Here is a 15,098-nt window from a genome sequence, read left to right on the forward strand (position 1 = left end):
AATCAAATACTTGGGAATAAATCTAACAAAAGAGGTAAAGGACCTTTACAAAGAAAACTATAAAACACTGTTAAAAGAAATAGAAGAAGATACAAAGAAATGGAAAGACATCCCCTGCTCATGGATTGGAAGAATAAACATTATTAAAATGGCCATCCTACCAAAAGCAATATACCGATTCAATGCTATTCCAATAAAAATTTCAATGTTATTCTTCAAAGAAATAGAACAATTATTGATGAAATTTATATGGAATCACCAAAAACCCCGAATAGCCAAAGCTCTCCTGAAAAAAAAAAGAAGGGAATGGAGGCATCACACTCCCAGATTTCAGCCTATACTACAAAGCCATAATCATCAAAACTGCATGGTATTGGAACAAGAACAGACACACAGACCAATGGAATCCAATAGAAAATCCAGAAATAAACCCACAGATTTATGGTCAACTAATATTTGACAAAGGAGCAAAGAATATGCATTGGAGCAAAGAAAGTTCAATAAATGGTGCTGTTCAATAAATGGTGCTGGGAAAACTGGGCCGCTACATGCAAAAGAATGAAGCTTGACTACTACCTCACACCATACACAAAAACCAACTCAAAATGGATTAAAGAACTAGACATAAAACCTGAAACCATAAAATACATAGAAGGAAATATAGGCGAAACACTACGTGATTTGCACATCAAAGACATCTTTACAGACACATCACCCAAAGCAGTGATAGTGAAGGCAAAGATAAACAGCTGGGACTACATCAAATTAAAGAGCTTCTGCACAGCAAAAGAGACAATAACAAAAACAAAGAGAAACCCCACCAACTGGGAGAACATTTTTGCACACAACACTAATGATAAAGGACTGATCACAAAAATCCACAAAGAGCTGATGAGACTCAACAAAAACAAAGAAAATAATCCAGTCAAAAAATGGGCAGAAGAGCTAAAAAGAAACTTCTCTGAAGAGGAAATGCAAATGGCCAACAGGCGTATGAAAAAATGTTCAACATCACTTGTCATCAGGGAAATGCAAATCAAAACTACCATGAGATACCATCTTACACCAGTGAGAATGGCACATATTAAAAAACTAGCAACAACAAATGTTGGCGAGGGTGTGGAGAAAAAGGAACTCTTCTGCACTGTTGGTGGGAGTGCAAACTGGTCCAACCACTATGGAGAGCTGTGTGGAGATTTCTGGACCTACTAAACATAGAGCTTCCATATGATCCAGCAATTCCACTCCTAGGTATTTACCCAGAGGACACAGAAACATCAATTCCAAAGAACACCTGCACCCCTATGTTTATAGCAGCACTATTTACAATAGCTAAGCTTTGGAAACAACCCAAATGCCCAAAAATAGATGACTGGATCAAGAAGATGTGGTACATATATACCATGGAATATTACTCAGTATTCAAAAAAGATAAACACATGCAATTTGCAGCAACATGGATGGCGCTGGAAGGGATCATGCTCAGCAAAATAAGCCAGAAAGAAAAAGAAAAATACCGGATGGTCTCACTCATAGCAGGAATCTAGAAAACTTAAATAAGGGACCAGGAAAATGAATAACTATAAGAAAGTGAAAATCAAAATCAACAAAAATCTATGAACCAGAGACACTTTTGGGGGGGTGGGTGGAGGGAGGGGAGGGATTGGGGTCAAAATGGGGGGGTTGAAATTGTATGGGGAATATAAAAATAAAATTTATTATAAAAAAAAACTCTAGTTTAACATCACAATCAGTATATTGACAAGGATAGAAAATAGCAACTTTATTCAGATTTCATCAGTTTTGTATACATTCTGTTTTATGTATATTTTATTTTGTTATTCTGTATATTTTGTATATTCTATATATTTTGCTCTAACCAATTTTACAATATATGTAGATCCTTATGATAACCACTGGTCAAGAAACAAAACATTCAGTCTCAAAAGTATTCTCAAGCCATCCTTTTATAAGCACAGTCACTCACTCCCACCCCATAAACTGAAAAGCACTAACCTGTTTTCTATCTCCATAATTGTGTTTCCAGAATGTCATATGTGTGTGTATATACACATATATGGAATCACACAATGTGTAACTTTTCACTATAGGCTTTTTTATTTAGCATTGTTCTCTGGACACTCACCCACACTGCTGACATGCCAATTCATTCCTTTATATTGCTAAGTATTAGTCCATGATATGGATATACCATAGTATGTTTAACCACTTGCCCATTAAAGGACTTTCAAGTTGTTTTGCTTTTGGCTATCACAAAAAAAAAAAAAAAAAAAAAAAAATTTTCAAGTTATTACTAGTAAGGCTAAATTCTCTTTAGCTGCTACTATGATGAAGTATGTCAGGATTATTTGGAAGAGATGATGTAAACACATGAATAGAGTGTGTTAATTGAATATTTGTGGGCACAATAACATTTCAAAACGATTTAAGTGTGATAAACTAGCTATACTGAGGTATAGCTTTATATATGATAGCTTTAAAATGTATAATACAATTACACATTTATACATGTATAATATATAAATTGTTATATAAATGATAATGAGAATTATATATGAAATTAAGCTCAAGTAAATAATTTCTTTGCTACGTGAAATTCAAAACAATTAAACTTGGATAGCTTCATTTTTAGGCAACACAAACACTTGAATGGAGAGGAAATAAACTCACATAAAAATATGAAACTGAAATAACTAACCTTTAGTACCTTTTCTGGAACTTCAGGCAGGAGTTCCTGAAGTTGACAAAGACTTGCAAATAATATCCAGAGCAGTGAGGGTCCTTTATTTAACATGAGTTGAGCTACTAATGGATTAATACATGGAAAATCAAGCAAGTACATTTCTTCCTAGAAAATATATTAAGAAACAATCAGTAAGTGACCCATTTTATTTTATTCAATCCAGCAGATTAAAATTTTTGTCATTGCTCCATTTATATAAAACATCTGGAGGAAAAAAAGTATGGCCAGGAGGGAAAGAAACTTCTTTGGCCATAATGATTCACACAATGTCAGAATTGGGAGGATCTTAAAAGTTCATTCAGTCTAATCACTAGTCCAAAAATATCTATTACAGTTCATCGCCTACAAAAGACAGCTGTTTTCATCTAATAGATTTTCTAATGAGAAAGCGTTCAGGGGACTTCGTTATATACCTTAAGATTTCTTTAGCTCTCCCTCTGTAGACCACATATCACTGTTTGATGAAGATGAATGATGCTTATAGCGAAAAGATGGTATAATGTCAGGAAAGTCTTATTGTGAAGAGCTCAGGAAGAATTTCTATGAACTAGACCTGACCTTGACTGCTTAAAAATGTATATTTTCAGAAAGAGCCCTAGGAACTCTAGAACCATATTTCCTTTTTTCTTGGTTACAAAGCTTTTTGTATTGTAATTTTATCTAATGACAGACTTGTCAGTTGACTGTCATGCCTTAGAAAGAAGGAAATTGTACACACACACCCCCCTCAGTTAATTATAACCACACTTGCTGAGAGCACTATGTTCTGTTTAAGCATATAAAAGTTCTGTGATTTATGAATATTAATTTGTCTTATAATTTTTTTAAATAGGTAAGATAGTTACATGCATCAAAATCCAAAAGGTACTAAGAGGGCATACAATGAGCAGCCCATTGCTTGTTCCCACCACAATACTCAAGTCTCTTCTCTGGAGATTAACTTTTTCTCTTGTTTTACACAACTGGCAATGTACTGCAAACTCTGTATTACAACTTTCATTTTTCACTTACTATTTCTTAAAAATTATTCCAAGTTAGTATGTAAAGAAATTCATCATTCCTTTTTTATGGTTTCATGGCATGAATGTATTTTATTTTATTTTATTTATTTTTTTTTTAATAGAGGCATGTTTTATTTATTTATTTGTTTTGTTTATACATGCACTGGGTACAGTCAGAAGCACGGGAGGGCGAGAGAATTCACCAGAGCCAGATCGGGGAGCAGAGCAGGCAGAAGGACCCAAGTACACTGCTGAGGGGAGCAGTGGGCGGCAGGAGAGGTCTGCGCGCCATGTGGGACCCTCCTCCGGTGGCCGGGGAGCAGCCAGGGATCGAACCGGCGCCGCAGAGGCTGCGGGCAGCTTCGCAACCCAGCGCTCAACCGCTGCACCACCGGGGAGGCCCAGCATGAATGTATTTTAAAATAACATTCTGTTACCTGATAAATAAAATTTTATAAATAAAATTCTGTTATTTTAAAATAAACACTGGGTTGGTATGAGAATTTGGAGATATTTATGCTTAAACAAAAGGAGTTTCTAAAATTTAACTATTTGATCTTATAAGTATTTTTTTACAACTCTGTTTTTGGTTTCCATTACATAAATGAATTGCTGATAAAACAAGGAGTGACAGAATTTTGCTATTCTCTTAATATGTTCACTATTCTTAAATGTTTAAATATAGGTATTAGAAAAATAATGATGCTTTAAAAATATTAGGGACTGAAATCATTAGATCACCCTACAGTGAGTTAGATTTGAAAATTCATTGTAAATAGTCCATTAAATATTTTGTGAAACTGAAAAATACAAATGATTTGGAAAATGACCTAAGTAAATGTTGTGCATTGTAATTGTTACCTATGCTCATGCAAGCATTGTAGAACAAAAACATACTACCAGAAAGAGAATTCAAGTACGCATATTTGCTGTGCAAATATATAATTTATATAATTAGAAAATAAACCTTAGATGGTGAAACGTCAAGCCAGGATTTATCCAACCACTCATGAGGATCTCTCTTTGAGGTCATTAAGTTATGGTCAGCAATTTGTCGTATTATCAAGGCAGTCTCTTCCACTCCTGGGGAAAGTATAAGCTAAAAAATATTTTTTTCTATGTTAGACAACAGGAAATATTAGAAATGTATCATTCAATAATTGTAATTAGAAGAAAAAAACAGATTCTAATATTTTAACATTATTTTTAAAATAACTTATCTATGTGAAATCCAGGGCATTTTATTTGCGAGGATAAGCAATTTTCTTTCCTTTTTTAAATATAAATATCCTTGTAGCTTCCAATTTTTGTAACTAAATTGTGTTTTTTCTAGTTGGCATTTATAAATAATCTTTTAGAAAATACCTGGTGTTTTATCTATATTATAAGAAGAAAAAGTAATTTCAATATTACTAGTGATAGTTATTATTTTGCTTTTTCTAGGTTAAATCTAATAGTTCTAAAAAAAGAATTTAAAAATGAGAATTTAAAAATAAGAATTTAAAAGTACGGTGCAAGATTTAAAAAGCAAACTGAAATTAAAAGGATATTTACAGTTGAATTTGATGCTGTGTTCAAAAAGAAAACATAGCATTTTGATTTAGAGTAGCCATCTCCTGTTTATTTCTGGAATTGTTCGTCCATCTTGGCTTATCTGATACTAAGATACCCTGTCAAGAATGTATTATGTGTGTGTATTAAACTTAACTCTAACTTATAATTTCTTCATATCTCCTATTTCCATCTGTCACTTGGTTTTCCTCTATGCCTTCTCTCTTCTGAAATGCCAACCTTTTCCTTCCCCTTTTTACTTCTATCTTTATTTTCTGTTTCATCTTCTCAATTTGGTTGAAGGATAGATAGTTTATAGGCTAGTAGTTTAAAGTACACAGAGAAATACTGACCTAAACAAGCCTATCATAGAATTATAAATATCCTGTCCTGGAGTGGAAATTTAAGAACCAGACTATACAAACCTCACAAAATAATTATGATAACTTTTTTCTCTCACAATAACAACAAACAGAAAACTGTTAGTACATACCTGTGGAGTTCATGTATTCTAAAGAAGGATTTCCTTTTAATTATAGTAAACACGTATAGAGCTCACAGAAATACATTGCTAGAGTATAAATTTATTTTATTGCTAAGTATGGATGTTCTGAGAAGATCTGACACTTTCATTTAAATATAAATTTTGTTTTAAAAGGCATAATTCATGATGCGAGTAATGAATATGACCTTAATTTTTTACTAGGACAAGGATTCTAGAGCTCATGGCTACACTTTGGGAGATTCAAGAACCCCCTAACATTGTAAAATTTTGCACATGTGTATATCTATACATTTTTCCTCAAAAGAGTTATAAGAAATTTATAGAACATATTTTTTTGAAAAATTTCTTTGAAATTAGAATAAAATATAGCATAACACTACTAGCAGTATTTTATTTTAGCTTAAGAAAGCATACTTAAACTCTCTAAAACTGCCTTTATGGCTATGCTCTTCACATGCCTGAAAATAAAAAAAAAAAAAAAATCATCATGTATTCTAAAGGCCAAAAGCCACATTACTAAATATAAGGTAAAGCAACAACATATTCTAAAATAATATGAGTCTAGGGAATACCCCTTATTATAATGTTTCATGTCAGGTGAATGGGAGTGTTGGTGACAAATTGATAATAGAGCCTGAGCAAATTTACAATAGCTGCTTCTCAAATTCCATGGTGACACTGACGTACATTTAGGTTATTATGTAAAACTTGTGAAACATTTTTGAAATAGTTTGATCCAAGTGGGGACAGACTTTTGTTTGTAATGAATTGTGCCAGGGTAGTTCTGCGTATCTCATCTTCAAATGCTTTCCTTGGAATAAGTCCCCTAAGGACTATGTCACTGTACCTGGTTACAGTATCACTCACAGGTATCTGATACCTGGTATAGTTAGGAATACAATGATTCACTACAGCATATTTTGTATCTAATAGCTCACTATTAGCTGAGAAGAAAAGAAGCTGATTAAGTGGTGAAGTGGATGAGACAAATTTACATTTTCACTCATTTATTTAGATGACTCTAAAGAATTTTACAGCTATGTTTAATATGCATCACAGGATCAAAATTATCTGTATTTTATTTCAAATATATCACTTATTGATTTTCTTAACAGGTTGTGTTTTGACTTAATTCTATTTAGTGCAAGTTTATTGAATACTTTTTATTGTGTACAAAGCACTGCATTATATACTATATGTTTTACAAAGTAAAAGAGCCTATTTATCATCTGTTAGGGTTGAGGCTATATGAAAAAATACCTCATATTATAATAATGGCACAAAGTATCATTGGGGGAAGCAAGAAGTAGTTATCTAAACAATGTACAATTAGGACAAATTTCTTAAAGACGGTATTATTTGAGCTGGGCAGAGAAAGACAAAACCTTGACTGAGAGTGGTAGATGGGGAGTAGAATTCTTGAAGCAAACTAGAGCAGAGTGATATATTTGTGCAAAGTCTGGGAGATGACTGTGTAGGGGGTATATTCAGGAAACAATGAGTAGAATGATGTTAAAGGAAGGTTTACTAGGGGACCAATTGTTGAAGGGTTTGAATGGTGCTGAGTTTTGGCTGTATTCTGAATGAAATAGGAAATTACCAGTAGGTCTTTGAGCAAGAAAATTAAATTCAACAACAAATATTTTTCAAGAGTCTACTATGGACTTGGCATTATACTGGGTACCATGAATATAAAAATGAAACATGATCTCTTTTCTTCAGGAGCTTATAGTCTATGGACTGAAATATTCACAGCCAATTTCAGAAATTTATTTGGTATCGATACATATGATACACTGGAGTAGAAATAGAGCAGAAATAAGGAAATTCATTATGAAACTACTTAAAAACTCCAAGTAAGAGGTGATAAAGACTTGGATTTAGGGAAACAGCAGTGGCAATGCAAGGAAAGACATTCTAAAAACACTGTGAAGTTTTTTTTAAAAAAGGAATTAGCTATTGTTTACATTTTTTTTCTTTTGAAGATTTATTTATTTATACAAGCACTGGGTACAGTCAGAAGCACAGGAGGGTGAGAGAATTCACCAGAGCCAGAGCAGGGAACAGAACAGGCAGACTGACGAAATACACTGCTGAGGGGAGCAGCGGGCGCGGCATGAGAAGTCTGTGGCGCCATGTGGACCCTCACCTAGCGGCCAGGTATTGAACCGGTGCTGCAGAGGCTGTGGGCAGCTTCGCAGCCCAGCGCTCAACCGCTGCGCCACCAGGGGAGGCCCTATTGTTTAAATTTGAATAACAGCCATAAATTAAGTTTGAGGGAGGAGGAAAAGTTGTTTTTAGACATGAAGATTTTGAGACATTTGTGGCACATCTCTGTGGAGATGTCCAGTAGAATGTTAGACTACAGGTACAGCTTTTAAGTAAAATTAAGGAAAATTTTAAGGATTATACTCAGGAATGAAAGCTAAATTTTGGGAATGTCTGAGTTTATCAAGAAAGAATATGAAGTATTAACAGAAAAGTATTAACTCTGACTTTGGAGAATTGTCTGAATTTCAGAGTAAGACATTTTTAAAAAGACCAAGTATAGAGACAGAGAGAGATCACCAAGATATTACCATTTTCATGTCATAAGATTTCCTTTTCCAAAAGATAAAAACTTAATATATCTTTCATAAGAACATTCTTGATCAAGGTATATTTACTTTTATTCATATCCTTTCATGTTTCAATAAACAATCTAAGTAATAAGAGGTAAAATATGGCTAAAAATTCACTAAAGGCTTTTAGAACAGAAGCTTAAGTGGAAAATATTAATGTGAAAACTTCTTTATTTGGCTTTTAAGCAGTTCTTAGTCTATATATTTAATATTTCTTTGAACTAGGTGCTTGAGTTTAATTTTGGCAAAACTCAACATATAAACATACATAGAAAAGAATACCTTTACATCCAGTTCCTGTGATTTTAGGCCAGATGAAACCAAAGCAGCATAAATCAGTGCTAGGTGATGAAGTGTCTTTTCTGTAAAACAGTACCTAAAAAGAATTGTATCACTGTACCCCTACTCATTTGACATCTGATTATGCTTATTAAAAATCATTTTATAGGGCCTCCCTGGTGGCGCAGCGGTTGGGCGCTGGGTTGCGAAACTGCCTGCAGCCTCTGCAGCCGGTTCGATCCCCGGCTGCTCCCCGGCCACCGGAGGAGGGTCCCACATGGCGAGCAGACCTCTCCTGCCGCCCGCTGCTCCCCTCAGCAGTGTACTTCGGTTCTTCTGCCTGCTCTGCTCCCCGCTCTGGCTCTGGTGAATTCTCTCACCCTCCCGCGCTTCTGACTGTACCCAGTGCATGTATAAACCAACCAAACAAACAAACAAATAACAAATAAATAAATAAATAAGACATGCCTCTAGAAAATTTAAAAAAAAAAAAAAAAAAAAAAATCATTTTATAGGCCTCCCCAGTGGCGCAGCGGTTGAGTGCTGGGTTGCGAAGCTGCCCGCGGCCTCTGCGGCGCCAGTTCGATCCCCAGCTGCTCCCCAGCCACCAGAGGAGGGTCCCACATGGCGCACAGACCTCTCCTGCCGCCCGCTGCTCCCCTCAGCAGTGTACTTGGGTCCTTCTGCCTGCTCTGCCTCCCGCTCTGGTGAATTCTCTCACCCTCCCGCGCTTCTGACTGTACCCAGTGCATGTATAAACAAACAAAACAAACAAACAAACAAACAAATAAATAAAAAACATGCCTCTATCAAAAAAAAATCATTTTATTTTCCACATATCATATGTGACTGGAATAACCCTACTAAGAAGACACCAGTGTGTCAGACTCAAGGTTTTTTTAATCCATTTAGCAGTCTTTTGGGGAAAAAAATGTTGCCACCTCCATTCTTTAACAATATTGTTAAATCTAAGCATGAGTTTGTGCTGAGAATGTGTGCAGGGCAAGGGAGAGGTTAAACTCATTCCCTTACTGATCCCAGGATGACTGTAAGACTGAAGGCTTGCCAACTACAAGCCTTGTGTTCAAATTCGAACACAAGACCAGAAGCACAATAACTAGAATCCTTGGATCTTTATCCTGAGCTCTTAGGAAAAATACCCCATTTCCCCTCCCTCTGCGGTTATTAAGTGGGTCACATGTGAATCTTGAGTCCTGGGTAGGTATTTCTATTACCATTACTCACTGTAAGCACCCCAAGCAACATATGAGCAAAAGTAGAAGTGGGAAAACAGGGATCATCTTTGCAAGCAATGAGTAGTCCTTTTGGTTAAAATGGAAAACAGTGAAAATTAAGCCTAAACATATAGGTTAGGATTATATTCTGAAGACTCTGAATATATATATATATATATATATAAATATATATATACATACATACATATCAGATAGTGGGGAAGTCAGTGATGGTTTTTTATTGGAGTGAATAACCAGAGCCTCATTTCTGGAATACTAATTGAATGTATGGAGACTATGAAGAATAACATTTTGAGCCATCTGGAGGTGGGAAAACTGTTGGCAGTCTGTTATAATAGTGCACATAAAATAATGAGAGTCTGATTTAAGATGTGATATAAATGAAGGAAGGGAATACATGGAAGAAACTCCACTGGTAAACATATAGTATTTGCTTTTCAGTCTTCGTAACTATAAGAAAGGCAATACTATAAAAAGCTAAAGGGCGGAAAAGAGGAGATACAATTTTGAAGGGCATAAAGAAGATAATGAATTAATATTTCATGTTAGACTGAGAGTCTGTGGACTATGATGGTAGAAATATATAATAGGAAATTAGATACAAGTTAGGAATGTCAGAGAAACTAACAGCAGATATAACAACTGTATGTAGAAAGATTAGTGGGGGTGGATAAGGTTTCCAATGGATAGAATAGAAGGGAAATCAGATATATTTGGAAATTGGGAAGGAAGAGGAGGAAAGACAGAGTAGTTATAGAGTATCAAAAACATTAAAGTTTCATGGAACTCAAGAGTTTCAACAAAGAAAGCACTGATAACAATCTTAAATACTTCAGAGCAGTGAAAGAGGAATATTTTTGGAGATGATCATAAGAAAGTCACAAGTGATGAGTGACCTTTGAGAGACAGAGACATACATAGCATTGAGAAAGGCCAGATTACAGAGAATGAAAGGAGAAAATGGAAGTTGTCGGTTTACAAAATTGAGATAAGGGAAAGCAGAGACATAATGACAATTTGTGCCAGTATCTTGGTATGGACTTTTTTTGTAATTTACCAGCACATCAGTAAAAGAAAGTATAGCACGATGCTATTTAGTTGGAATATTTAATAAGATTTTAGAGGTAAGTGATTTAAGAATGTTTTATATTTCAGCAGACAAGTCCAGAACTATAAAAGAAGTAATAAAACAGAATACTAAAAGCAGCAATTCTAAGTGAGGTAGAAGAGGGGAGGATGATTTACGCAGACTATCTGGGGAAGATATTTTATCTCCAAAATTTTGATTTGTTTTCCTATGGGCATGTGTCTAACTTAAGAATCCCTGACTTAAAGCAAATCAGATGAGCAAGTGGAATATTTACATAGGTATTTCTGCTCCAAAAGGGGAAATGAATAACTTAAATATGAGCATGACTTTGGATGAAAACATGTTTACTTACACTGAGTTTAATATTTCTTTGGTATATAAAATTATCCAACAATAGCTGTACTGGAATGATAATGCCATCAGTCTCATAATGATATTGTCTGACGCCTTTTCACAATTCAATTCTTCTAGGTCCTACCAAGAAATAAAGAGAAAATTCACTAGATTGAATAGCTGTGCTGAAATTATTGTTACCATATTTTCAGAATCTATGATTTATAAATAACTTGAAGAGAAGCATGGGTATGGGCTCCAATCTTGTGCAAAAATTAAAACCACACTGGGGAGGTAATAGGTGAAAGCTACGGGGAAGCAAAACACCTAATGATAGCTTTAACAATAAGGGCTCATGAATCTCCCTAAGTCCTTGTTTTGAAGAAAGCAGCCTACAAAGTATCCCTATTTGGGCAAAGTCCTCCATAGACAGAGATACAGAGATCTGGTTACTCCTTAAAGGCAATATAATACATGTTTAAAAATCCATGGGCTAATCTGTACCTAACGTTCATATAAGATCAGAAAGCAGCAGTTAATGGACTTTAGGAATCTCTACTTAATGGTCTGCAATGCCCTTTTACCTTTAATAAAAGTAATTTTTGATAAATGATTAAGAAACTTCTCACAACTAAGTTTTATAACCATGGGTTAAAACAGTTTTCCCAGTTTTTATCTCCCAAATAATTATTTTCTAAGAACTTAAATATGCAAGACACAATAGCTCTTAAGAACCTCTAATAGAGTTGTGTATGTTCATCATTTAATTCTTGTATTACAGCATTTGTTCATCAAATCAGATTTTCTCTCTCTTTTTAAAATCCAGCTTACATACAGACAATCCTACTTACATCTTTGAGGAAATCCCATATTACTGATCATGGATTAATATACTTTAAGAAACATGGTGGCTGAGATTTGATTTTTAAAGTTTCCATATAAATATATATATTAAACAATTTTCATTATATTTTTTACTCTATAGTTTTACCTGTAAGAGTATGGCAGTGTGTTCATCAATTGTAACCACAATATAATGTTCTGTGCCTCCAAAGAGCTTCAATGACTCATTGCAGCATCTTTCCACTAGTGTGATATTATAGCTGTAAAATATGTTATTTGGGGATGAAATAATGAAATAGCTGAGAAAAATTCTTTTAGAGAAGTTGTACGGTCCTATTACACATTAGTTACTGTTTTTTATTTAATACATAAATTTATTATACTTTTTATAGATATTTGAGCACTGAAACTATGATTTGTTCAGTATATAGCACATAATAGTTGAAATATTTGTTGCCTTAGGTATTGTGCTAAATATTACTGCACATAATACTATTACAAACATCTTGACCAATTTATTCAAGCTCTTTAATAGTACATGGAATCAAATAGAAGACTAAAACATTCCGCATTTATCAAAATTTCCTTCTCTTTCGCATTAAAACTGGCATACATTTTAACTAGTTTTTATAAGCTCAGGTTTTCTGTGGAGTGCTTTATAGCCTTAAGATGAAAACAAAGTGTGGAAAATACATTTACATTCTAATAAAAGTCACAGCACAATTACCTTTTTAAGATATACAGCTGAATGCCCAACGCTCTGTGACAACATATTTAAATGATTTAAAAATGCTCAGTGTTGACATGACATTGTAACTAAAGGTCTGAAAACTTGAGAATTCATTTAGAACTTCATAGTCCTGTTTCCCTGCAATATTTAAAGTCCTCTAAACAAGAATCCTCATTCTCAATATCATCAATGACCCAAAGATATGACCATATAATTCACAGAGAAAAATTAGCCTAAAATGTTCAAATTTGGGCCTCCCTGGTAGCATAATGGGTTAAGTGTCAGCACGATAAAGCTATCAGCAGCCACTGCAGCACAAGTTCAATCCCTGGCCAGGGAGCTAACCCACATGGCACAGCAGACCTCTCCTATTTCGCTCACTGCTCCTCTCAGCAGTGTTTTTCAGTCAATCTGCCTGTTCTGCTTCCCCTACTCTGTCTCTGGTGAATCCTCTCACCATCCCCCAACCACTGGCCTATACCCAATCTTTTGTAGGCATAAATAAATAAAATAAATCTTTAAAAAATTAAATAAAATGTTCATATTTACTCACAATAAAAGAGACTAAAATATAAACTATTTTCCCCACAAAAAAAGATAATATTCAATAATTATGGTGGTGTACTATAGGGAGACAAGTATCCATTAACAAACTGTTTGGAAACTTATTCCCATGTGATATAATTTCAGGCTTGATCAGAAAAAAATATGTGCCACATACATAGCACATTTAGTCAACTAGGATACACACACACTACCAATTTGACATCAAGAAGCACTTACTTGGATTCTAGCAACTGAAGTATTTCTGGACTGTTAAGAAGTCCTTCAGATGCAAAAAATACATATGGAATCTGAATTTCCAAAGGAAAACCACCAAATCTATCTAGGAAGGTGTTTCCTAAATAAGAGAAAATTTACAAACATTTCTTTTTTTCTTACTCCCCAGCTCTATTTTTTTTTTAACTGAACATGAGAATAACAGCTGTACAGTCAGAGAGTAGTATAAATATAACACTCATTGAAAATCAAATATCGGAATAAAGGTATGGAGAATAAAATAAAAACAAGTTATTTTACTACCTACAAATAACACATTTAACAGAATTTATTAAAATGACTATATACTAAAAACAGAATTTAGTACTTAGTTCCAGACTTTTTTTTTTTTGTGTGTGTGTATATATATATATATATATATATATATGTATGTTTGCCTATACTTCTATATATATTCACTTAAAGAAAAAGAAAAGAAAAAAATAGGATATTCTACTTGAATGTTAAAATATCCTTTAAAATATGCTTTATTCACACATACACACATACATATATATATATATATGAATGAAGTTTGCTGTGTAAATATATTCTGTTTTACAGCAACATTTAAAATTATGCACATAACCTATTGGGAATGACACAACGCTATAATAGGGGAAGAATAAACCTCAACAGATAAATGGACAAAGGACATAAATAGGCAATTACAAAAGAATGGCTACTAACAACAATAAGACTAATTCACAATGAATACATATGAATAAACCAAGATACATAAATTAGCATAACTATAAAATATTCTCTGCCTATAATTCTATCACAGATTTCAAAAAGATTAATAATACCTATTTATAGTAAAGATACAAGGGAAAGCATTCTCTCAAACTTTCTGTATAAATATAAATTAGGATAACATTTCTGGAAGGACACTTAGCAACAATTCATTTTACTTCTTGGAATTTGACTTCTTAGAACAAACACATGAAAACATTTAAGATATATAAAGTACAACAAATCTTTTTATAATAGTGGGATCTGAAGCACAAGGAAGTGGTTGAATCAATTAGGTTCATCTATGAGAGAATGGAAGAAGCCTCTATAAATTAGAATAACTCATTTTTTCTTGGGCCCATGTTTCAATTATTTAACAAATTTAAATTAACATTTAATTCTACATATCAAAGATTCTAAAGCAATAATTATGGTGACTGTATTTTTAGAATTGAGTTGGGATGTCTCAGAATTCCTACTACCTGCTCATTCTTGAGGTGCACGGAAAGTAACTTATGACAAATAGTGAAAGATGCACTGGAATTAAAACTGAGCTTCTCAATTTAAGGGA

The 15,098-nt window shown here is 33.9% G+C and overlaps 1 protein-coding gene across 1 annotated transcript in view; it reads right to left on the reverse strand.

Moving 5' to 3' along the window:
• Nucleotides 1–15,098, reverse strand: part of SHOC1 (shortage in chiasmata 1) — a gene marked incomplete at both ends in the record, with an annotated part of 74,530 nt that overhangs the window by 8,406 nt on the left and 51,026 nt on the right. The window contains 6 exons of the mRNA XM_084237338.1: nucleotides 2,720–2,869; nucleotides 4,733–4,864; nucleotides 8,725–8,818; nucleotides 11,420–11,541; nucleotides 12,392–12,503; nucleotides 13,757–13,874. Of these exons, the coding sequence (XP_084093464.1) occupies nucleotides 2,720–2,869; nucleotides 4,733–4,864; nucleotides 8,725–8,818; nucleotides 11,420–11,541; nucleotides 12,392–12,503; nucleotides 13,757–13,874 (728 nt within the window). The remainder of the gene's footprint in view (nucleotides 1–2,719; nucleotides 2,870–4,732; nucleotides 4,865–8,724; nucleotides 8,819–11,419; nucleotides 11,542–12,391; nucleotides 12,504–13,756; nucleotides 13,875–15,098) is intronic.

Source organism: Talpa europaea, assembly GCF_964194135.1.
Source record: "Talpa europaea genome assembly, chromosome: 7".
NCBI classification, from domain to species: Eukaryota; Metazoa; Chordata; class Mammalia; order Eulipotyphla; family Talpidae; genus Talpa; species Talpa europaea.